Raw genomic sequence first — 26,945 nt, forward strand, 5'->3', positions numbered from 1 at the left:
TGCCACAAAGAGAAAAGATAAAAGCTCGACGTGGATGCAATTTCATTAGTGTGTAAATTGTGCGAGATCTAAGAGTCGAAGCAGAGCAGGAAAAGGAGAAGGAGAAGACACACCACCCGCAACTACAACCACAACCACATCCACAACCACAGCCACAGCCACAGTCTCTACTCTCCACCACACACTCGCAACACACACGCGAAGAAAGAGAGAGAGGGAGCGGCTCGAAAATGCGGCGGCAGTCAACGATGCTGGCCGCGATATTGCTAGCTGCCTTTTTGGGCAGTGCAACTGCAAGAAGTAAGTCCACAGCAACGAAGGGGATGCGGGGGGATGGGGATCTGCACTGAGACCCCTAGTCCCATCTACCCCATGCACATACAGTGGCGGCGAAAAAAATAGCACTGCTAGGTTCAACAGTCTTTGTTGTTTCAAAACATGACCACTGTCCAACATTTCGTGCACAAAAATGTAATATTAAATGGGTTTACATGTCTCCTCTCCTAACAGTTCTTATTTTCTTAGGCTTACGTCGATTGTTACAAGAAAGTTACCAAATTAATGTAGTTATGGGTCTTGGAAAGCACTGCAGTGAAGAAAGAATCAAAGGATCAAGGATCGAAACATTCATTTCAAAACACAAGTCCTATGCTAAGGTCGGGCAAATTGTCGGTTTAAAATATGTTTCCAACAAGAAACTTGTGGAAGAAAGGCCGCATATCTCCATTTCTGGCAAAACTTTTGCTTCGTGAGAGCAAGGACCAATTTAAAAAAGTATCTTAACAAATCGCCAAGAACCGGGAAAGTTAGAGATCTTGTTACAAGAACGTAAAATAGATGCCCGCAGTCCGGAAGGGTATGGGGCAAAGAAAAAATTTAAAAATATGTGGCTAATGCGGAACCAAAGAACCATAAAGATCCTTGGGGTATCCTGCATGGTTCGTGGATTAATATCCCAGGGGAAAGATGCGAAAGTTAGGTGAACTTTAATGCCGAGTTACAACATAACTACAACCTTTAATATTACAACTAATACTCCATTTTTTACTCAAATTTTTAAAACGTTTCTTTGGCTTTTATAGTTTTTGGATAAAATCCATTGTTTAAACAAAAACCGTCAGTACAGACACATTAGCCCCATGGTGCTATTTTTTCGCCGCAGCTGTACTTATGTACATATGTATGTAATTTTTAGGTTAAATAAACTGGTCGACAATACTTGATCCTGAAACTGGAACTTCTGATGAGATCTTCGTAGTTGAAAATACCAAATTTATACGTCTTTATTTTCCACACGACAACAATCAGCACTAATCAAAAGTCAGTAAAAAGAAAAAGGAACTTTTCCCTTGCGTTCATTTGGAAATTAAATTTGACATTCCCTTCGTTCGTGCGCCAACCTCCGATATGAGTAGAATATTGGGCCACAACGCTAAAACACTTTTTTATATAATGGAGAGATATAAATGTATTTCGTTCACATCTCGGAGAGTAGCTCGATGCGGAAGCCCCACAGCCCCACAGCCCTACAGCCCCACAGCCCTGCCTGTCCCCCTTGCAGGTCTGGCTAGCATTCAAAACTAAGCATTCAATAGTTCTCAAGAGCTAAAAATAATATCAAACCTAATTTAAAATTGATGCGACCAATTAGTGGCATGATCCCAGTGCTCATCAATCTTTCCTCCTGCTCTACCCCAACTCAGCCAACTCCCCGCCACGGATCATCAAGCAGCCGGCACCCGGCGAGCTTCTCTTCAAGGTGGCGCAGCAGAATAAGGAGAGCGACAATCCATTTATTATCGAGTGCGAGGCCGATGGACAGCCCGAGCCAGAGTAAGTACCCGTACAAATACATATACTAAAAGATTTGATACAATCTAAAAATATCTAAAATGGGCCAATAAACGAGCGGAGTCGTCGCAAATTCAATGGAATCAGTTCATACATTTTCGGTATACATTTATTGGTACATTTGGTACTATCCTCTATCCCCTTTCCCCGATTCACCCGATTCCGCCGATTCACGTAAATCAAATTTAAGCAGTCTTCTGACCGAAATATTCCCCCTTCAGATCTGAATAAAAAACGTTTTCGTTTTTTGTTTGTTTACTTTCCGGCCTTGTTTCTTACGAAATATTTTAGTCGTCACAAAGTATTTCGAATTTATTATAGAACCGAGGAAGCAGCATTTGGCTCAGAATTTGATACAGCTTGTCCTAAAAGAATAAGGAATTGTTGAGCGAAGCCAAATGGAATGCAATCGAGCGGGAACGTTGTGAGTTGCTGCTGCGACCGCAACTCTACATTTATACCCGATACTTAGTCAGCATGGCTCTCCTCCGCCAAACGGCGCTAACATTGAACGACACGACAAAGGGTGCGTTGGCGAGAGACAGACAATCAGCCAGTACGTGTCGGGGGGCGCAGCATAGCCACTGAAAATTGATTTGTATAATTACATATATGTACATATGTAACAATCGCAGGCTCTGATGCTCTTATTATGAAGCTATAAAGGAAGGTATGAAAAGAATTCAGGGGTATAACAAATGATAATGTATGGGGATGTACATAGGTACATATGTACATATGTACATTCGAGTATGTAACAGCCAGATGGAATCATTTCCAACCCCATTAAGAATTCTTGATCATTATGATATGATTACGATGATCATTATGATTGATATAGATAGTATGTATCTCTTTCCCAGAGTGGTCTAGCACCATGTAGGGGTGATCTCTCCTCCCGAAGGGTAAACTCTTTGTGTTCTATAACCTTAAACACCGCATACGCTTCAACCTTTGAGGTGTATCTAAAATTCGATGAGCTAACCAATATTAAGATCCCACAAAATGCTGTACATATATACATACATATGTATGTACATATGTCAATTTTCGGTCAGCTTTTGTGCTGGAAAGGAAGCTATGCCGAAACCTAATCTGGCGTCGTGAGTAATGTCTGAGCCATGTTTATGCGGCCAATTTGAACCTGTTTCCTAAACTCAAATAAAACACGTTTCGTCGCCGCCGCGTTACGATTAGTTTCGTTTCGTTTCTTTCTGATTTGTTGTACTTTTTGTACTTTTTTACTTTGACTTTGAGTTTTGGCCGTGCACTTGGGTCCATTCATTGCACTGAGTCATCTCCATCTACATCACCATTTGAAATGCGGAATTCAAAGTTATTCGTACGTACATATGTATGTATGTATGTGCACACATATTTGTCTACTATATTCTGGACATCAAGTGATGACCTCATTGTCAAAATAAAATGAAAGAATGACTAAATGTGGATGTGGATGTGGCGAGAAGATGTGGCGTCGGGGCAAAAGAAAAGCGGCGTGACGAGCCATGAAAATATTTATAAAGCGTCTCTGAAATGTTTACGAGGGAAAATGTAAAAACATGGGATGGTTTTCCCATCGGAGCTGCTTCTATGACACTCGCTTTAAGCTGTACTGAAGGCGAACTAAATAGCCCCACATTTCGGAGATTTAGAGCATTGTCTTAAACATAAGCATGTACCCTATGTACATATGTACATTATTTCAAAGTAAACCTCACTTCGGAACTGAGAGAGATTAGCAGATAATCAATCGATCTGTCGCGTCATACTGCTCGGATAGGCAATGCTTCCGAAGAAGAAATAAAATAGAGTTAGCGAAGAAAGGAGTAGTCTTGACATATTTATTCGAGTGCTCAATGTCGAATATTTCCCTCCAGCTCTCTGTCGAGAAACTGTCATACAGGCAGAAAGAGGCAGAGAGTAGTGTCAGACGAAGCGCCTCGGCAGCAGCTCTGCTGTAATAGCGGGCGTCGCATCGTCAGCAGCAGCAGCAGCAGCAACAGATGGCCAAATGCCAGGCCAGACAGGCGCTGCTACCGTCACCAGCAGCGACACAGGCACAGAAGTTGGCAATGTGTGAGGTGTAGAAGAAAGCAGAGGAAAACGCAGCAGCAGCAGCAGCAGCAGCAGCAGCAGAACCAGAACATGATAATGGGGAAACATGAGAAAATGCTGTTGTTTTATTTTTACACTACCATCCATACATACATATGTATGTACATATGTATGTATGTATGTAGGTCTGAAATGGGTTAATAGTGGGAAATGTGTGCGTTTTTCCCGCGTACACTCCGCTCTCTTCGGATGGAAGGCAGCAAGTGGTTAATTTAGCTGGACAAGAGTACTCTTTTACGGGAACGGAAGAACGGGCACATGTGCGCTGGGATGGACACACAGGTAGTGGTAGACTGAGGTAAAGAGAGGATCAGGAGCAGCGGTTCGGGTACGGGGGCGGGTAGGGGGGCAACCACTATGAAACCTGTTTGACTGGATGGTCAAGCACGCTGAGAATATTAACGAAGCAAGAAAAATAAACAGATCTACACCTAAAATGAGCCAAGCCCCGAGCATTACGTAATACCATCTAGAGTTTTGGCATTTTACCGAAAATTAAGCAGTCACAGCTACACGTTTTAATCCAAGGATTTCGATACATACATATGTATGTACATGCATACATAAAAACATACAATCTCTCTATATATTTGGCAATGTTTGTAATAGGCATTTCACTCAAAACAAAAAAAAAACAAAAACAAGCGAGAACGTTGTGCGTCGTGATCCCAAGAGTCTGGATACAAAATATGGTTTCTCCAGCTCTTATAGTCTCTGAGATCTAGGCGCTCATCGGGACGGACAGACAGACGTGGATCAATCGACTCGGCAATTGAGGCTGATCAAGAATATATACACTTTATGTGGTCGGAAACGCTTCCTTCTGGGCGTTACATCCATTTTCACCACAAACCTAATACACCCCAATACTGCCTTTGAGTATCGGGTAAAAAAAAAACACCAAATATCTTCCGCCGAAGAGAGCAAAGCAGAGCAGAGCAGTCGGTAAGGCAGGTAATGTGGTAACAGTGGGGCTTACATCAGCAGTGCTTCGTCAAAGTCGCGCTTAGGTCTCTTCTCTCCCTCTCTGTTCTCCGCTCAAAAGCTTTTCGAGCACATCGCTCTCTCTCTCTCTCCCCCTCTCTCTCTATTTCTCTCTCTCCTCTTATGTACGAGTATGTATACGGTATACGCCTCTGTGGTTCAGCGTGACATACTTTTATTGTTGTCGGTGGCTGCCTTTTCCCACCTCTGCTGCAACGCTGCCACTGCCTCTGCCGCTGCCACTGCCTCTGCCTCTGCCACTGCCACTGCTGCTGCAAATGTACAAAGCAATGCGTGCAGAGTTATTTTTAACTTTCAACCCAAAGCAACAACAAAATCATGAGAATGATGATGATATTTAGCTCTTTTTACGTTACTTTTTTTTAGCCCACCGATACTAATGATGTTATTTGTTCTCTATCTCTCTCTCTATCTCTTTATTTCTCTCTCGTAGTAGTTGAAGTAGTAGTAGTAGTAGTTCTGTAGGTTGCTGCAGTGTGAGTCATTCAGATTTTCATCTGCGGGTGGACGTGGACGTGGCTGTAACCCTAAATGAGTGTCATTTGCATCCAAGAAGTATGGATCGTTGGGGATTAAATCAGTAGAAAACACTAAGAAACTAAGTTCTGCCTCTGCTGCCTCACACGCACAAACGCAGATAAACACCTACTGATGTATCGTAGGATGATTAATGCGAATGGGTGTTGCCTGAATCGAAAACCCTCACTTTCTGTCTCTCCTACAGTCTTAAGAATTTCCGCGTTTCTCGCGGGGCCATCGTTGCGTATTACTTTCCCTCTTTCAAGTGGAACCAGTTCAACGGTTCCAATCAAAGACTGGATGTTCAATCGAACTAGTTCAAAACTCAGTAGTAAGCGCAACATCTTTCTCATATACTACATGCATACATACATATGTACATATGTACAACCCCCAATAGCGCAAGTTTTCTCCCTTTTAATACCCGGTACTCGAAGAGTATACGGGTATATTCGATTTTTGGACGAAGTGGATGTGTGTAATATATACAAATATAAAAATACAAATATACATACATACATACATAAGCATATACATTCTTGATCAGCATCAATAGCCAAAGACTATAGGAGCAGGAGCAACCAGTATCTTGTGATATCACACTGTTACAAGTGTATTTCAAAATTGTACCCCGCCGGCATCCTCCCCTAACAGAGAACGAAAATCTGTGGCATCCAAAATGATGAATAACCGAAATTGGAAACCCGAAACGCAGAATCGTAGAAAATTACCATATCTACCAAACTGCAGAATCTGAACAAGATGGGATCATTATTGTAGCCAGAAGAAATAAATTGAGTTGCATTCATTCTCTGACTCTCTCCCACACTCTTCGTTGTACAGTGTGCGCCCTCTGGCGAGAGGAAAATGGCTGGTGCTGGTACTAGAATATAAACGAGGGGGAACGTTGTGAGTTGCTGCGGACACCGCAACTCTACAGTTATACCCGATACTAAGTCAGTATGGCTTTCCTCCGGCAGACGCCGCTAATATTAAACGACACGACAAAGAGTGCGTGCGAGAGAGACAGAAAATCAGTCTGAGCGTGATGTCACGCGCTGCGTAGCCACTGCAAATTGATTTGTTCCTTTTGGCTACAAAAATTATCTGATCTGATCCAGATTCAGCAATCTGATAGATATGGTCGTTATCTATGATTCCCCATTTTTAGTTTTCTCGAATCTGCAATATTGTGGATGCAACAGATTTTCGTCCTTTGTGGGGGCGGAAGGGGGTGGGGCGAAATTTTGAGATACACGTTTTATAGTGAGATCTAAGAGAAGTGCGGATTCCAAATTTGGTTACTCTAGCGTTAATAGTCTTTGAGATTTGTGAATATCCCCAGATTTGCATCCTTTGCGGGGGCGGAAGGGGGTGTGGCGAAATTTTGAAACAAACTCGTCTCGGTCTGATATATTAGGAGTGTGGATACCAAATTTGGTTGCTCTAGCTTTTATAGTCTCTGAGATCTAGGCGCTAATGTTTTACTCTAAGCAAAGCCGCCTATGCTACCTGTGTGTTAGAGAGAGACAGGGCGAGAAAAAATGAAATTGTTTTCTTGATGCTGGCTATAATAGTAATACGATCGAATTCAGATTCTGCAGTCTAAAAGATATGGTCATTCTCTACGATTCTGCGTTTTTTGTTTTCTCGTATCTTTAAAATTGTGGATGCCACAGATTTTCGCCCTTTGTGGCGGCGGAAGTGGGCGGGGCAAAGTTTTGAAATATTTTTGGAGCAGTGACATATCACAGAAGTCTGGATCCAAAACATCGTTGCTCTAGCTCTTATAGTCTTTGAGCATTAGGCCCTGAAGGGGACGGACAGACGGACAGACGGACGGACGGACAGACGGACAGACGGACAGACAGACATGGCTCAATCGACTCGGCTATTGATGCTGATCAAGAATATATATACTTTATGGGGTCGGAAACGATTCCTTCTGGACGTTACACACATCCACTTTTACCACAAATCTAATATACCCCAATACTCATTTTGAGTATCGGGTATAAAAAGGGATATGTAAATTATCAGGCAGGCTCCGTTTTTCATTTACTTTTGCGGATTACGTTTTCAGCCAAACGTTTCGTTTTCGTTTTAAGGTGTTCCATTTTTCACATATTTTTTTTATCGATATGTTACATTTTGAAGTCCGAATTAAATTGGGCGGGAAACAGCTGTGCTCACCCAGATGTTCTGTTAAGCACATGTTACAAGCACAGTCTGAGCTGTTACATGCACATTTGTGCTGTTATACGCAAAAATTTATTAATTGCCAACGTTCCGATAACCAAATCGGAATGCGTCAGCTGCTTACACCAAAACGAAATTTGTTGTTGCTGTGGCCAATTTTTTCCGAGCCAAATTTTAGGTTGGGTTAAAATAAAATTATTTATAAAGAAAGCACAAGTTAAATTACCCTGATATAGGTATCAAGTTGATGTTAATGAATCAATAAGTCATCTATTTTTTTCCTTTTGCAATTAAGGTTCGTTTTGTTGTATAAAAAGCCGTTTACTTTTCATTTCGTCAACGAAAATGTTTTCGTTTTGAAAACGAAGAAATCTTGCGGAATGGGAAAAAGAGAGCCCCAATTTATGTGATTTCAAAAGTAAATCGGAAAACTTTTGTGAATGTGAAAAACGGAGCCTGGCTGATTGTATAAATTTCATACATCATAAGGTCACATAATATACTGACTGAGTACCGGTTATAAAGTAGAGCCGCGGCCTTTGCCGCAGCTCACAACGGTTCCCCCCCCCCCCCCCCCCCCCGTTTTTCGCTGTTGCTGTGTCTTCACTTCTGTCTGCCTCTTCGGGTGCCCTTGACTGGGCATGAGAGCACGTTTTCATGGCTTTCGTTTTTTATAGGCTTTGCATTTGTTTGTATGTCTGTCTGTCTGTCTGTCTGTCTGTCTGTTTCTACGACTGATGTAGCATGAAGTTGTTTGTTAGTTGCGATTGAACTTTTAAGAAACTAGTTTTTCCTTTACCCTGTCTCTTCCTATCTCTATTTGTGCGGTGTGTGTGTGGAAGACCTACAACTTTTGATACAATTTTAAAAGTATGGAATTTCTTTTGTTTTGAAATAAATGCTATTTTGGCGCTTTAATTGAGTAAATTCCTTTCCTATCAAATATTTTCTTCATGTACAGACTATGTACATATGTACATATGTTGGTACGCTCATAAGTATGTACATATATTGAGTATACTAATCCCAATATGAGAGAGCGGGCTCCACCATTCCACACCCAAACTGATTAATTTCATTTGAATCGACCAATACATGCACCCGCCTACATACGCATACGACTGAAAGCAGGCAATGCCTGTGTGTCTCCATACGCACTCCGCACTACATCAAACCACGAAGCGAATACATACATATCATATATGTATGTATCTATGTATATATGTATGTACATACTCGTGCTGAGAGAGTGGCCCAACGAATGGCGCTGGGGGGTATCTTATTGATTTTTTACACCACATTAGTCCGAGTCCTTTTAAACTGAGGCTGCTGCTGTCCTTGAATTTTATTTTCTCTACTCTCAAAGAGAGTGTCCCTCTTTCCCCCACTCAACTCCCCCAGCCATTCCGATTCCGACTCTTCGCTTCGCTGGCCTCCCCTTCGTTACCAGAAGAAGCGATAGACAGCGAAATTCAATTCGAGAGTAGTCTGTGATTAAAACCTCTGCGCCTGCAAAAGGGCGCCTTGCTGCACAGGAGACTCCCGTCTCCGGAAAGCACTCTGCTTCCGCTCCACCCAAAAACTTGGGCCCCCACCAAAGCGACATGATTCATGCGTATCAATCATCAATCAAACTTTGGGCAAACTGCAGACGCAATGGTGGTGGGGGTCTGTTGACGTTGTTGTCTCAGTTTTGCCATTTTGTCATTAGTTGGGCTTCCGTCTGTGTCCCTATGCCCGTCTCTTTCTCTGCTTGTTTCCGTTATTGCGCATATAATTCGCTTTTAGATAGGAGAAGGGGAAGAAGGCAAGAAGGAAGGATATTGTACACTGTCTGTCTGTCTGTCTGTCTTTCCACTGGCATATTTAATTCGGCTAAATCGGAGAAAATCGATGAAGTGCGCCAGCAAAAAATAAAGCATGAATGAAAACGAATAATAGGGCTTCCTTCTTATTATCTTTCGGCTTGGGCTTGGGCTAAGGGAAACTAAAGGAAACGTTAAATGTGGTTCATGCGGGCATTTTCACTGTGGCGTTCGACAAAATGTAACAAAAAATAGTAATTGAGTAACTGGGCCCTATATTCGCCGAATCAATGACAATGATGATAATTGATCGTGTGGCTGTAAGGCTGAAAGGATACGAGCCTAGATATGACCTGGCTGAACGATACAAAAAGCAGAAGTGCTTTTTGAGGTTGGGGTATGAAATTTCACAACTCTGCGAATTGGGTAGGACTATCTTTACAACCTTTTTTTGTGCTATTATATTAAGTAAACTAAGTATTGAGCGCTAATTTTCAAAGTTATTAAATGCTAAAATATTTTGTTATTTTTTTTTTTTTTACTAAATCCCTGCGGATCCGTACTAATAATGTTTAAAAAATATACCATTTGCCAAGGTTGGCCAATCTTCTGAGTTTTTTTTTATTTTTATATTGTTTGAAATGTTATAGATAGTTTGGGGAAAAATATTTGTCAAGAATCATCAAAGTTCATGAAATTATATGTCAGTCCATTGGGTAAATTAGTCAACTTTCAATAAATTTAGAAAATAATATCCGGACAGAAGTCCATCTTTATGTATCTTTCAGATTATTGAGATACCTCTGATATTTATACATACATATGTACGGGTATATGTATCCTGAATATATCATACGGATAGCGAACTTCAGTCATGAAAAGTTGTGTTCTCTTCACCACCGGCACAAAACCAATTCCTCTCACGAAATCCCCAATCATAAAAATGCCCGAATCAGATAACCACGTAAAGATCCGCCTTAATACTCGTCCCAGATACTAAGATACTACGTATTCCAGAAAAAAAACTTCAGCTGAAGAATCTGGCCAAACTGAACGGTAGGGCAGAGGCTTTCTCTCTGAATTTCATAAAGGTTCTCACGTTGCGCACTGCATTCGTGATCGCGGGCTACTTCCAGTCCCACGTCCCACGTCCCCTCTCTGTCTCTCCCGTCCGCTCGTGTGTTCTTTTGCCGCTCGATGTCATCGCTGGCGACATCTAACGAATGCCTACGAGTGTGTGTGTGTGTGTGTGTGTGTGTGTGTGTGTGTGTGTGTATGTGACGCAGCGCGCTCTTTAACCCTTTTATGGGTTGGTGGGGCACATTACGCACATGATAATTAAACGAGCCAAGACGGGTTTTCATTCTTTTCCCCTCTTCAAACTGTTCTTTGTACATAATTCGTGGCTTTAATTACTACGTTTTGTATGCTTAGAATAGGAATATGTTTCGGAAGGGACTCTGCCCTCCCCACCACCCATCCCATCCCATCCCAGCTAGCAGTATGGAATGTGTCTGTGCCATAACCAAAAATGTACGTACATACATATAACATATCTTGGCATTTCCGGTGCAGGTACAGGTACAGGAACAGCTACAGATACAGATACAGCTACGGGGACAGGTGTGCGCATTTTGCCCACAGGTGTCTGTCCGTATCCGCACACAGCCGCACAGCCATTCCTCTCCGGCTCGAACAATACTTCCCTGGCTGCCGCCGTCTGTCAGTCTGTCTATCTATCTATGTTTTGCTGTCAGGCTGCTGTTAGAAACAGAAATATTTCCCCTCTTTCCAGAGCTTACGCGAAAATGGCCATCGATTTGTGCGCGAGAGGGGGACGTTCTCTGTGGGGTGCGTTGAGGTAACGAGGGAAATCATATTTGATTCCAAAAACCAATTTGGCTTTTAAATGCTCAACTTTGAGAGAACACTCTGGACACACACATATAATATTTGAAAGCAAACCTCAAATGTCGTAATCTAAGCAATCTAGAATTGGGAACGAGACTAGAGCTTATCCGTGCTGGCGCCTCTTGGGTGTACGAGTGTGTATCTGTGTGCACTTCCTGTCCCAAATCTCTGGACTGGCGCTTACTCTCTCCCTGAGCCACTGCCTCCAGCCTTCCTTCCGCCGAGCAAAAATCACACTCCTCAATATCATCTTTTATGGCTCGTGAAACCAAAAACCAAAAGCGACTTTTTAAACATGTACAGCACACACAGACAATATTTGCATGTCGTTAGACTTCTGTGCACTCACCCACCCCTCTCCCATCACCCATCACCCATCCCTTAGGCTCTTGTGGCACCCGTTGCAGCATTACAAAAAATTCAAAGCTGCAGCCCATTCATTCATTCATTCATTCATTCGATTCATTCGTGGCACCGGCCTCCCATGCATGGGAATGCCGGTGCAGCAACCCTTCAGCAAGCGGCTGGATGCGAACTTCTCTGCTCTGTGCTCTGAGCTCTGTGCTCTGTCCTCTGTGCTCTGTGCTCTCCCTCTCCCTCTCCTTTTTGGCGCCTCCTCTAGTAGGCGTCTGTTTGGGTCCCGGCCTTTGTGTCAGATGTTAAGTACGGAGTTTTTATGCTCCCCCTTTTCTGGCTTATACTTCTACTTCTGCCACTCCAGTTCCAGTTCCAGTTCCAGTTCCAGTTCGAGTTCCAGCTCCTTCTCCTCCTTCCTTGTAGTCCCATTTGATTCAGTCAGTCAGTGGAGTTATGCCTGGCTGGATGAGTCATCGCCCGCAATTCCCATCCCAGCCCATCCTCCATGGGACTCTTCCACACCCACTCTGGGGGATTGCGTTGCGTCTCTTCCTCGTAAGCCTCGTGGCACGTGGCACGTGGCACGTGGCAGCTCTCCTGCTCTTCTTCTCTCCTGTTTGTTTTAGCTAAAAGCGTTTGTTGCTCCCGTCTAATCCTTTGCCGCCTAGTGGGGATTCAATGGCAACAGCATTTCTATACATATATACATTTTCATGCATACGAACGAATACCTACAGTACATACATATGTACATGTACATGCATGCATGCATACATACATACATACATACATACATACATACATATGCATCTACGGGGTTATACATCTAAAAGGTTGAAAAATAAAAACGTTGTGGTTATTTCATAAGTCAACTTTCGTTCAACTTTCGTATTAGACATATACTGACATGCATACATACATACGTACATATGTATATGTATATACTGACATGCATACGTACCATCCATCATTTATATCATTTTTGTTACGAGTACTTTACGTGCATGTACTCACATATGTATGTTTGTGTGCGTGCATGTACATATGTATGTACATATGTATGTACATATGTATGTACATATGTATGTACATATGTAAACATTCCCTTAATCAGCGGGGGAGTTGGGGAAGGATCGGGAGTACTCCGGAGCGTCCGCTCGATACGGTTGAGGTGTGAGCTCTTTTGGGAAGCATTTCCAGCAATTATTAATTAATTCATATTTTATATAAATATTCATCACTCCTTACCCCCACCCCACGCAAGCCGTTGGCAAGCCGTTAATGGGCTGTAATTGCAGTTGAAGTCGTATTTCCATTCGAACTGACATTTGACATCCATTTAATGATGTTAACCGGAGTGGCAGTGTGGTCTCTGGAAGGGAAAAGGGAACGGGAACGGGAACGGTCACCACTTGGACTTGTGCAACCCGCACGGAGTGCGCACACAGTCGAAATTTCGGAGACGAAATTTCGACGAGCAATTTGCTCCCGATCTTCTCTTTCAGCTAATTCCAGTCTATCTGTAACTTGATTGCTTGTGTGTGCCCCATCCCATCGCGTCGATGCCCCGATGCTGCGCCTCTGTCTGTTGTATTTTAACTTTGTTTTCGACATTCACCTCACAATGTGGCTCACATTCACAGAAGGAGCGCCAGAGGGCAATGCAAAGTCAATTGGCAGATAGTCTTTTTTGGAGTCACAGCTAGCAGCTTATTACTTTTCTTTTAATATTAGCTATAATACATTTGCATTCAATGATAATACAACTAATGGTCGAATGGGGTGCCGAATACCGAATACCGACTACCGACTACCGAGACCCTAGACCATTTATCTATTTATCTGCCGTCTACATTTTATAGTATATTAGCATCGGGTGGACATTTCCCCTCGATGGTCCCTTGGTCCTTGGTCCCTTGGTCTCTCGACTACACACAGACAACTTGCACGTGCATACATATCTACTCCCTTGGCTTTTTCCATGGAAACTAATCCATCAACTGTTGCCATGCCCAAGCCCAAGCCCAAGCCCCCGGGTTGCTACCATCTGGGCTCCGATGCACAGTGGTTGCGCCCTTAGGCCGAAAATCGCAAAAACAATCAACAAATATTTTCGCAAAAGTAGCCAAAAAGTAACCCTCAAGTGTCCTCAAACTACGGTTGATGAAAACATCTCAGTTGAAGCGAAGCCAACGCGGATTACCGCTGTGGAAAAGGGCTTGAAGCAGAAAGTCCATGAAAGCCGTTTTGAGCTCGGACTGCCCCCACTCTTTCCTTCAGTCTTATATCCGGCCTTCATATTCATATATTATTTGCAGAGAATTGCCGAATTCGTACTCCCTTCTTCGCAGAAAAACCCAAATTCAAACAGACTTCCGTGCGAAAATGGGCCTTTCAGTAGAGGAACCAAGAAGTGCAGGAAGTGCGGCAAGTGCATTTGACAACAACGCGAAATCGACTGCTGAGATTAGGTGATCAGGTGTTCTGTTCAACACAGCTGCAATGCATGTCATCTGGGTATACAATTAATTTTGACAAATGAGGAAAGTATGAACTTGACCCCGCCAAGGAACTAATGGACTTACATCCTGGGCGTTGTACAATTCATCCGATAGGAGAGTTAAGTATCGAAATAAGGATAATAATATTTAAAATGCTTAGAAGGCAGCACAAATGGCTGCAAATACTGATTCAATAAATAGATTGCTCCCAAGCTCGGATCTCTTTATTAAGGCGAAATGCCGACAATACCAACATACGATTCAAATCTGTAATTGTTTTTAATCATTTAAAGCTGCAACTTATTTGAATTTCCTTCATTTATTTTATTCTATTTATGTTGACTTGATTTACATAGATTTCAAAAAGGGTATTCATGATACGGAGACCACTGTGCGATGGCTGCACTGCTCTGCTCTGCTCTGCTCTGCTCCTTTGTGGGGCTCCATCGAACTATAAAAACTTTGTTTGCATGCTCTGCGGCCATTAATGAGAAGTGTGCTCTGTTTTCTGTTTTCTGTTTTCTGCTTGGGTCGTGCCATTCCATGTCCTATTTTCCCGTTCCGTTCGTTGTGTGTGCTTAGTGTGTGGATACTACCTTGGAGACGACGCTTCCGGGACACCGACCGGGGTCTGACCCGTCCCTTCATCGTCCTGGTGTTGGTGTTGGTGTCGGTGTCGGTGTCGGTGTCCGTTTCGTTTCATTGTAGAGCTTATTTTTTCGGTGTCATTGCACGTTTGAACATGCACGAAAATGTCAACACGAGACCGAATGAGGATGACGCGGACGATTTCTTATTCCCTCCCATCCAATCCAATCCCTCCCCCCCCTTCTCTTTCTGTTTCACTCTTGGAAACAGTAGCCGAAAAAAGCTTTTTGCTGTTCCTCGAGCCCCCCCCCTCCATTTCACCCATGAGTCAGCCCGGAGATCTCGGGGGTTGATGGTATTAGCCGAAGGCCCAACCCTTGTACAGGCTTGTAAATGCTCCCGTGCCCTTTCCCCCCCACAGCCGACAGCCCACAGCCGACAGCCGACAGCCGTTTGCAGTTTCGTATCCACTGCAAACGCGGACGGGAGCGAAGAGGGGCGTGGTAGGGGCCATTTTATGTTTTGACATTTGACTGTCGACAGACCCCAGAAATAGTTCCACAAAACGGTTCTGAAATCTACAAATAGGGGGCTAAAGTGGGCCCAAAAGCTTGACAGATCTATGGATCGACGGACGAATGGACCAGTCTACGTGAATCTCGGACCAGCCTGTTGATCAGGGAAAGGACAGAATGAAATCGTGTAGGCCACTCCCAGCCACTACGCCTACACCTCTCCTTTTGTCCCCCTGCTTCCCTCGTGGCTAAATGCGGTTTTGGCATTTCTTTTCTTTGCTTTTCTTTCAGGTACGTATGTATGTATTGCACTTCAAACGCTGCCACAAACACTCGCTCACACTGGCATGTACGCTGTATACATGTGTACGTGTGGGTACATACATACATACCACCTATAACTGGGTTAGGGCAGACGCCGCCGCGTGGGCGTGGCCACGGAGCGGGGCAACGCGCAAAAAAGTATGCTATGGCATTTTGTTGCTTTCCAACCCCAAAAACACAGCGGAAACCAGCTCCAGCCAGACCCCTTCGAGACGCCTCCTTCCTAATATGCAAAGTACTCTCTTTCTCTCTCTCTGCTCCCCACTCCCCACTCCCTCTGCGCTCCTGATGATTCATCTGACTTGTTCTGGCACTTCTTGGCGCTTCTTGGCGCATACACTCTTACAGAATGTGTGTACACACGGTTTCCATATGCATTTATTACCATATGCTCGGTACACAAAGAGTGGCATAAGAGGGGTATATTAGGTATATTAGGTATATTAGGTTCGTGGAGTCCGATGCGAACCAAACACGCAGGATCATGGGGAATGATTGGATCAGTTTAGATCATTATTACTGCCCTGGCTGGCTTCTCTGATACTTCTCTGGAGATGGCTCTCCATCTCTTCCTCGTCAGGTGGCGCCCCCCGGCGGAGTGAGCTAGGGGGCATATATACTATATATATATATACTATATACTGAAAGCCACACATCTGTTTTCAGGGATTTCTTTTGGGTGCGATCGTGCCGAAGTACGGCTGATAGATCCTGTCAGCGGTATGTTTGCATAGGGCATCAGATCTGCACAATTACAGCTAGTCATCTTTCGATTGAGGAAAGGCCACAAGGCCGGACCTTGTGGATGTATCGAAAGAAATTTAAAGAGAAAACGTTCGACGTGCAAAATAGAGGGCTCGAAGGGAAAGACAGGGAGATAAGATTTGATACGGTACAGGAAGAGGGGTGAAGGGTGAGGGGCGAGGGGCGAGGACCGAAGAACGAGGGTGCGGAGCAGCTGTTGTCTGGAGTAACTGTTTCAGGTGACCGCTTGACTGCCTTCGATGGTGTCTGCCGAAGGGAGGGCAGACCTCCCTGCCTCCTCCTCCTCCTCCTGCCAGCCTGCTACTTAGCCGGAAATTTATTGACTTGCCCAAGCAGCAGAGCTGCTGCTGGTCAAGAGCTGGGGTGGCCCAACAACTCAGCAGCGACTGTATGGTGGGCAGGGCGGCCAGGCCAGGCGATGACCTAATGTGTCATTCGAAACATGTTGTCCGGTCCTGGGTAAATGCACGTGGCCGACCGGGCCGATAAGCAGGCTCAAAAACTAGTTCGCCAGGATGCACGTAAATATGCGTGTATGGACGGACGGATGAATGGATGGATGGATGAATGGATGGATGGATGGTGGCCGTTCAACAAACTCTTGTGCCAGTCTTTCCATTTCTATAGCTGCCCTCCTACTTGCCCCGTACTGCAGCACTCCACCAGCCCTCCAGCAGTGCTCAGTCGCTCAGTCGCTCAGTTCCCTTGGTAGTTCCAACTTACAACTACACTTAAAAACAATTCAAATGATTGACCTATGGCGTGACCTGTAGCCAAGAGTGAGCCCGAACCCGAACCCGAACCCGAAAAGATCCAACCAAAGGAGGGGAGGGAGGAGTGGGCACTGGGGGGGCATAGCTCAAGTCTGAAAATGATGAAAAATTGAAAGAAAGAACAAAAAGAGAAAAGCTTGTTCCAATGCCTAACAAGCTCAAGCAGCATTCCGTTGATACTTATAATTGACTGCGGCTTTCGAGTGTTGCACACATATATTTCTTTGTGTGTATGTCAATATGCACAACATATACATATGTACATATGTATGGATATGTATCTGTACAAAAGTCGGGCAAAGCCATAGCTACCCCAGAGAGAACTTGAGCTGGCGCTCTTCTGGCGTCGACTTCCTTTTGCCGCTTAATTTCAATTACTCGCGACTCGAGCAATGAGATGGAAACAAAAGCAGCAGACTGCCAGAAACTGCCACATTCCCTATCCCCCCGGTCTCTCCCCCAGGCCCGACACTCACTGGAATCGACATTTTTTGCAATTGGAAATTAAGCAAGTTAAGTCGTCATAATTTGTGCATAAAATGTCTTAATTTTCTTCACTTTTTGCCCGAGTCCCGGGGCCCCTGAGCCGAGCCTGAGAAATGTTGATTAAGCGAAATTAAATGTAGAAAAACGCAATTTGTTAGACAGCAAAGCCGCCTAATGGCAGTCCAGGAAACGGGGAAAACTCGGGGACTGGGACTGGGACAGGGATTGGGATCGGGATTGGGATTGGGAATCGGGAGATGAGGAAAGGAGACGGAGAATAAAATGTCATAATTGGTCATTTGATAAGGAACAATTAACGGAAATATGTAGGTGAATCATTACATTCCATTCCGTCTGGAATAAATCTCTGATTAGCAAACCGTCACCCGGGCATTATGCATTGTAGAGAGGGATAAATAGCGCTCCACGTATTAATTATACCCGATACTCAAAAGGAGCGTATTAGTGGTGGAAGTGGATATAACATATCCCATATACATATACTCTTGATCAGCCTCAATAGCCGAGTCGATTGAGCCGTGTCCGTCAGAAACCCCTCGCTCTGTGCTATGAGGGAGGCAGTGGTTGTCGGAGTCGAATGCTTTACCGAAGTCGGTAACGTCCGTGTTTGAGTCTCCTTTAAAGCAACGGAACTCTCGCTGGGCACCGTCTCAATGGGGAAATTTGATTCTGATTTTATCGTGAGCCACAGTTTCCGCCCCGAATGCAAAATTTCACATTTCCCTGGGAAATACTTGCACCCAGAGAATCGAATTTGTAGTTACTGATGAAACTCGATTATATTTCCTGCAAATCTAGTAGATTACTTTCATGCATGCACTCTAAAGTTCTTTCGATTTGGATCACATATGGGTCGTGGAGTTTTGCGTGTGTTTCTTTTGCGGGAGGGGCCTCTGGGCTGGAGGCCATTTAATTTGCAGAAGGCAGCGTCTTCTCTATAGTGTTGAATGAATCTCTGAGACAGGAAGCTCTGCTGAAACTGAACCCAACAAAAGATCGCTCTGTCTGATGTGTGATTCGCTATCCTATCATTCCAGATACTCATGGATAAAGAACGGCAAGAAGTTCGACTGGCAGGCGTACGACGACCGAATGCTGCGGCAGCCGGGACGCGGCACATTGGTGATCACCTCGCCGAAGGACGAGGACCGAGGACACTACCAGTGCTTTGCGTCGAACGAGTTCGGGACGGCCACGTCGAACTCCGTGTACGTGCGGAAGGCTGAGCTGAACGCGTTCAAGGACGAGGCGGCCAAGACCGTGGTGGCAGTGGAGGGGGAGCCCTTCATGCTGAAGTGCGCGGCGCCAGACGGCTTCCCCAGTCCGACGGTCAACTGGATGATGCAGCAGTCGATCGACGGCAGCATCAAGTCGATTAACAACTCGCGCATGACCCTCGACCCGGAGGGCAACCTCTGGTTCTCGAACGTGACCCGCGACGACGCCAGCGATGACTTTTACTACGCCTGCTCCGCGACCTCCGTGTTCCGCAGCGAGTACAAGATCGGCAACAAGGTCCTGCTGGACGTGAAGCAGATGGGCGTCAGCGCCTCCCAAAACAAGCACCAGCCGATCAGGCAGTACGTTTCCCGTCGCCAGTCCCTCGCGCTGCGCGGCAAACGCATGGAGCTGTTCTGTATCTACGGCGGCACGCCGCTGCCCCAGACCGTGTGGAGCAAGGATGGACACCGGATACAGTGGAGCGACCGCATCACGCAGGGCCACTATGGCAAGTCGCTGATCATACGGCAGACGAACTTTGACGACAACGGCACCTACACCTGCGACGTGTCTAACGGCGTGGGCAACGCCCAGTCCTTCTCCATAATACTGGAGGTGAACGCCATCCCCTATTTCACCGTAGAACCTGACTTCAAGACGGCCGCCGAGGACGAGGAGGTGGTCTTCCAGTGCGAGGCAGCCGGCTTCCCCGAGCCGAAGATCAGCTGGATCCACAACGGCAAGCCCATCGAGCAGAGCACGCCCAATCCCAGGCGCACCGTCACCGACAACACCATTCGCATCGTGAATCTGGTGAAGAGCGACACGGGAAACTACGGCTGCAACGCCACCAACTCCTTGGGCTACGTCTACAAGGATGTGTTCCTCAACGTGCAGGCCCTGCCCCCAGAGATCGAGGAGCCGCCGACCGCCCTCTCCACCGTCGACGGACGCAACGTGACCCTGCGCTGCCGCGTAACCGGGGCCCCCAAGCCGCAGGTGAGGTGGCTGCGGGCCACCAACTGGCTGACCGGAGGACGCTACATCGTGCAGGCCAATGGGGATCTGCAGATCCTGGACGTGACCTTCTCGGACGCCGGGCAATACACGTGCTATGCGGAGAACAAGTTCGGGAACAAGTCCGCCGAGGGCTCGCTGACAGTGATGGAGCACACGCGAATCACCCAGGAGCCGCAAAACTACGAGGTGGCCGCCGGACAGTCGGCCACGTTCCGCTGCAATGAGGCGCACGACGGAAATCTGGAGATCGAGATAGACTGGTGGAAGGACGGACAGCCGATCGACTTTGAGGCGCAGCCGCGGTTCGTCAAGACCAACGACAACAGCCTGACGATTGCCAAGACGATGGAACTGGACTCCGGCGAATACACGTGTGTGGCACGCACCCGACTGGACGAGGCCACCGCGAAGGCGAACCTGATCGTCCAGGACGTGCCGAACGCCCCCAAGCTGACGGGCATAACCTGCCAGGCGGACAAGGCGGAGATCATGTGGGAGCCGCAGGGCGACAACCGATCGCCCATCCTGCACTACACGATCCAGTTCAACACCTCATTCACCCCCGCCTCGTGGGACACGGCCTTCGAGAAGGTGCCCAACACGGACTTCTCCTTCGTGGTCCAGATGTCTCCGTGGGCCAACTACACGTTCCGCGTGATCGCCTTCAACAAAATCGGCGCCTCGCAGCCGTCCGCCCATAGCGAGTCCTGCACTACCCAGCCGGACGTGCCCTTCAAGAATCCGGACAACGTTGTGGGCCAGGGAACGGAGCCCAACAACCTGGTGATCTCGTGGACCCCCATGCCGGAGATCGAGCACAACGCCCCGAAGTTCCAGTACCGCGTTAGCTGGAAGCGTGACATTCCCGCAGCCGCCTGGGAGAACAAGGACATCAACGAGTGGCACCAGAACAACATCGTGATCACCGACCAACCGACATTTGTCAAGTACCACATCAAGGTGGTAGCCATCAACGAGCGCGGCGAGTCGAACGTTGCTGCCGAGGAGGTCATTGGCTACTCGGGGGAGGACCGTCCGCTGGACGCGCCGACCAACTTTACGATGCGTCAGATTACAACGGCCACGAGCGCCTACCTTGCCTGGACCCCCGTCAGCGAGGAGTCCGTGCGCGGGCACTTCAAGGGCTACAAGATCCAGACCTGGACCGAAAAGGAGGGCGAAGAGGGTCTGCGCGAGATCCATGTTAAGGGCGACACAGACACGGCCCTGGTCACGCAATTCAAGCCAGACTCGAAGAACTTTGCCCGCATACTGGCCTACAACGGACGATTCAATGGTCCACCCAGTGCCATCATCGATTTCGACACGCCCGAGGGTGTGCCCTCCCCTGTGCAGTCGCTGGACGCTCATCCGCTGGGCTCCTCCGCTTTCTGGGTTACCTGGAAGAAGCCGCTGCATCCCAACGGAAAACTGACCGGCTACAAGATCTACTATGAGGAGGTCCAGGGCAGCTTTGTGGGCGAGCGACGCGAATACGATCCCCATATCACCGATCCGAGGATCACGCGCATGAAGATGGCTGGCCTGAAGCCCAAGACCAAGTACCGCATCTCCATTACGGCTACCACCAAGATGGGCGAAGGAACTGAGTGAGTATATGACCCAAGACGCACGTTAAAGTATCCTATCCTAAAGTATGACTCCTTTCCCTACATCCCTGCAGGCACTACATCGAGAAGAGCACTCTGGGGGATAGCAACTTGGCACCAGCTACGCCCAGCTTTGCCTGGGAGCAGTTGCCGTCGGACAATGGACAGGCCAAGTTCCGCATCAACTGGCAGCCGAGCACCGAGGGACACGCGGGCACTCACTTCTTCACCAAGTACAGGTACAGTAAAGACACGCGCTGTGCTCTCGAAAGAAATGAACTCAAGCTCCTGATTCGATTACAGGGTCAAGGGTGAGACGCAATGGTCCGACGCAAAGGAGGAGAAAATGACTGACTTCCAGGAGATAGCCGGTCTCGATCCAGAGACCGCATACGAGTTCCGGGTGGTGTCCGTCGATGGACATTACTACACGGAAAGCGCCACGCAGGAGATCGACACGAATAGCGTAGAGGGACCGATAATGGTGCCCAACGAAACGGTAGCCAACGCCGGCTGGTTCATTGGCATGATGCTGGCCCTGGCCTTCATCATCATCCTGTTCATAATTATCTGCATCATTCGTCGCAACCGAGGCGGCAAGTACGATGTTCACGACCGGGAACTGGCCAACGGAAGGCACGACTATCCCGACGAAGGAGGTTTCCACGAGTACTCGCAACCGTAAGAGACTCATCCACAGTCCACAAGCCACAATCCACATTCTAATAATAATTACTTATCCCGTTCGCAGTTTGGATAACAAGAGCGCTGGTCGCCAATCCGTTAGTTCAGCGAATAAACCGGGAGTGGAGAGCGACACCGATTCAATGGCCGAGTACGGCGATGGCGACACAGGTTAGTTGAGTCGAGTCGAGTCGATTCCGATTCCGAATCCGAGTTTTCCTGACCACCTACATACATACATACACACATACATCCTTTGTACATCTCTTTGTACCCCCTACTCCTCATCTTAAGCCTAGAACGGCACCGCATTGCTTCAAAGAAAGCTTTGAAAGATCATATATCAACATATAGCGATCTGCTTCTGAATTGAGACTTCCAATTATACATCCTTATATGGGATACGATTCGAGGGATGGACAGGGCACGCTTACGGCCTACCCTTAAATACTTATTGTATATAGCGGAGAATATGGGTGTATATTTTTAGTTTTGATAAGGACGGCGCCGTTCTAGGGCTAAGATGATCCCCCCGTACACATCTGACATCATCTTGACCATTTTGTGTTCTCATGGCCTTGATTTCTTTATAACGATTTTGATTTTATTGATGATGATGATGATGATGATGATGATGATGATACTGTGGTCAATGTTGAGCAGCTGTGGCCACCGCTGCCGCCCGTGCCGCCGCCGCTGCCCGCAAGGGAAGCAGCAAACTTTTGCAGTCTCCGTTGTCCCCCAGCAGTCCAGCACTGCAGCAGCCGTCGCCATCGACATCGTTCCAGCCATCGCTGCCGTTGCCACCGTCGCCACACTCGTCCCCAGCACCACCGCCACCGTCCTACGACCACTGCATAGCCAGCGGTGGCGTCCGCAAAATCTAGGAGAGTCCTTTCGCTCTCTCCCCGTTTTGACTCATTGTCGTTGCCTCTTTGTGCTGTGCTCCTCCTGTTGCGGCGACATCGTCATTCACCATCCACCGTCCAATCTGTCAGGTCAGAAGAACTTTCCAAGGGCTTACTCGTAATGTTGTTTACTTTCTGTTCTCTTTGCGGCCGGCTTCCTGATGCGCTTTCGTCACAAAAAGCCATTGCCATTAGCGGAAATAGGTTCTCCCATTCCGCTTTCCCTCACTCCATCGCTCTCTCGCTCCCTTTTAAGGAAATGCTCTAATTCGGGCAGAAGAGAGCGGGACAGTTACGCGTTGGTGTGCGCTTTCGCTGCATCTCCATTGATCCTTTCCCTTGCACGCTGTTTTCGTTTGCTCTCTTGTTTAATACTAACTGCAGGGACTGCCTCTCTGCGGCTGCCTCTCTGCTCGCGCCGAGATCATCCTTTCCAAAGCTCCCCACTGAAACATCTACCCATGTACCCATGTATCCATGTGGCACCTGGCTTGGCCACAGCTGCTGATTCACTCCTCTCCACTCCAATCCACTTCATTTCATTCCAGAGCATCATCCATCAGTCGCTAAAGTTTGCCAATTGTTTTTTGTGTTCTTTGTTAAATGTTTATATATTTCTTTAACTGCACAATACTTATTTGATTTTTAATTTTATTTCATATGTATCATTTCTCTTACCTTTCTCTTTACACTACACAAACACTACACACACACAATTTATAAAAAATGTTTAAATATGAATATGAATGAACAACAACCAACAACCAATATCGAATATCCAGGCATGAATGAAGACGGATCTTTTATCGGCCAATATGGACGCAAGGGGCTTTGATTAAGTAAGCAGCGGCCCCACACCAGCCACAGCAGCTAAACCGAAACCCGAGTCCCAAAACCCACCTCCACAGACACACATACCCACACAACACACACAACACCCACACACAACACACAGCCCCAAAAATGAACAAAATCACCGCCCAAGAACCACAATTAAATGCTGGGAGGCCATCGTTTCTCTCTGACGAAGTGCAAAAGGATGTGGAAATTTAAATATATATATAGATCGAACTTTTATATATTAATATTAAAGTTAAAAAATGTAAAAAGCAAAGCAAATTCTACTGCCAAACGAAAAGATGAAAAAAGCAACCGCAAAAGCAACAGCAACTACAACAAAAACAACAACAACGACGACGATTATGATGATCGATGCAGCAAAAGGCTATTTAAAAACAAACAAACATTACAAAGGAGAAGAAATGGAAATGGAAATGAGAGATACAGAAAAAATAAATCGAATAAAGAGAAAAAGGAAAATAATGAAAGAGCAGCAATATCACCCATGATTTGGCCCAACTGGAGCGCCTTAAGGGAGAAGGAGAAAGTAAAAAGTATAACGAGAAGGATAAAGCAATTAATATACTTTCATGCGAATCCGAGGCCACCGACTAAACTCATTTTGTATTCTATCAGAGAAGATCGATTTTATTCGCTATTTGCGCCGTCTGCCTCTGCCCCTGCTCTCTATGGGTATCTCTTTCTGTTCCACTGCGTCCCATGCACTCACTGTATGCAACTGTATATCTATGTCTCGCTCTCTTACATGTAATGCATATATATATATAAATATAAAACGTAAATAAGTTTTAATTTAATATTTTTTTATATAAACAGTAATGTAAAATTTCCGTTTATCTCCCTCCTTGGACAAAAAAAAAAGAGACAATTTTTGCGTAGATGTTTATTTTGCATAACTTTACTTTGTATTTTGTTTTTATTTTATAATTTGTGTAACATTTTTTATAATTTTTTTACTTCATTTTTGACAGTGTAATAGTGTGGTAAAATGTAAAAAAATGTTTCCTTTGCGTTTGTTTTCTGGAAAAATTTGAAGAAATTTGAAGAATCCAAGAACCGAAGAAGAATTACAAATAATGTTTTTTTTCTGTGTAGTAGAGCTATTTAATATTAATGAATGGAGGACGAACACTACATATTTATATGGAATTATAATTTTTTATATATGTATATTAAATTAGAAAGAACAACAACAAAAATAAAGAAAACTGAATGAATAATAATAAACGAAACAAGAAACCCCCGATGTCAACCCTAAAATATACCTGCAGAATATATTATATATGCAGCATGTATTTCTGAAGTGTGTACATCGTACATGACCAGAAGTAATAGGTAGCTTCCGGGAGCATATGTAAATATGTAGATCCATGCCTAGACTCGCAAGTCTTATACAGAGATCGTCAAGCTAGATCGAAAAGACTACTTTGTAATCAATCGATAATAGTTGTATAAGGTTGTATAACCTGTAGAAGGAAGCCCTTTTCGCTTATTTGTACAAATAGTGTCGGTCCTTTTCTCTGCAAACTATGTAGTTTCTCAGTCAAAAAGCTATCACAACGGAATAGTTTAACATCATTTGCTGGAATTTACCGGATCTTATGGCTGGCATGTGAATGACCGGTCAAAACAAGTCGTTGTGGGAACAACTTTTATTGTTCAGTAAATACATAGGTACATATGTGGCTGTCATTAACCGATGAGAATCTAATATCGACAGTTTTGTTGTGTTGTAAGAATTGGTTTTTTCTTTTTATGTGTTTACTTTTATCTTCATTTTGTAGCTGACAAATCCGAAAGGTAATGTTTTGTAATTTTCCAAGCATGTTTATTATAATTTATTTATTAGGCAATTTGTTCTTGTTAATGATTATAGTAGATATGTATGAAGAAGCTCCAATGATCCTCACAGTAGTTGTAGCTTAACAAATTCCAGACTAACGAAGCCTTTTCTTGTCCCTCACACCCCCCTACTCGCTACCAGGAACAGGGATATCCAATTATGTATAACCTACCAACACAATTTTGAACTAAACCAAGAAAGAAATAAAATCTAAATAATAAAAAATAAATTCCTAATACAAACTAATCAAAACTCTCACGCGCTGGTGTTGGTTGTGGTTAACATGGTCTATGTACAAATACTATAGGTTTTTGAAAGAGTGAAAGAGTCAGTACTACTATTATTAATATCTCGTTTATCTGGGTTGCTCTCTCGCCGCAGGTCAATTCACTGAAGATGGCTCTTTTATCGGCCAGTACGTGCCCGGGAAGCTCCAGCCGCCAGTCAGTCCACAGCCGCTTAACAGCTCCGCCTCAGCGCACCAACAGGCGCCGCCCCAGACAAGTGCTGCCGCAGCAGCAGCCGCAGCCGCAGGCGGAAGCAACGGCTCCGGATTGGGATCAGGAGCGGTAGCAGGAGGAGCTGGGACAGGAGCCAGCAATGGAGGAACTGGCTCGACCAACACTGCCGCGGTAGCCACATACGTCTAAGAGTCATGCCTGGAGCTGAATGAATTTCCTATGAGTTCTTGATTTTCTTCAACTGATTCTATGCCCCAAAACATTTTTGTAATTGTATTTGTAAAACGAAAACTGCTTTAAGTGTCTGCAAAAAATATAAGAAAACAAAAACTATATTAAAATATCAAGCAAAAACAAACACAAAATGAAAAAAAAGAAAAGAAAACAACAAATTTAAGAGTTCGAAAGCATTTGATTTTGCTTCCTTTGGCTTATTTCATATTTTAGCAAACAGCTAACGCCTTTTCCAAGCTAAAAAAACAAAACAATTACATAACATTTTTTTACATATGTAAGCTAAAAACAAAAAAAATTAGAAGAACAAAAAGTGAGGATAAACGTTATTGAAAGAAAAACTATTCACGGTGATGCCTGTTTGG

The 26,945-nt window shown here is 45.3% G+C and overlaps 1 protein-coding gene across 2 annotated transcripts; it reads left to right on the top strand.

Annotated features, from left to right (window-relative positions):
• On the top strand, positions 1-26,654 carry LOC6602664 (neuroglian). 2 transcript variants are annotated; one of them, XM_002027668.2, is made up of 7 exons: positions 1-300; positions 1,704-1,833; positions 18,776-21,589; positions 21,664-21,828; positions 21,893-22,270; positions 22,341-22,444; positions 26,267-26,654. In XM_002027668.2, exons 1-7 carry the CDS (start codon positions 231-233, stop codon positions 26,533-26,535), a joined length of 3,930 nt encoding a protein of 1,309 aa, XP_002027704.2. In that variant the 5' UTR covers positions 1-230; the 3' UTR covers positions 26,536-26,654. The 2 variants fall into 2 exon arrangements, with proteins under 2 accessions (XP_002027704.2, XP_026845975.1); XM_026990174.1 differs by lacking the exon at positions 26,267-26,654 and adding an exon at positions 23,964-24,299.
• Positions 26,655-26,945: the final 291 nt, after the last annotated feature.

This window comes from Drosophila persimilis, unplaced genomic scaffold (genome assembly GCF_003286085.1).
Source record: "Drosophila persimilis strain 14011-0111.01,24,50 unplaced genomic scaffold, DperRS2 tig00000520-arrow-pilon, whole genome shotgun sequence".
Taxonomy (NCBI): domain Eukaryota; kingdom Metazoa; phylum Arthropoda; class Insecta; order Diptera; family Drosophilidae; genus Drosophila; species Drosophila persimilis.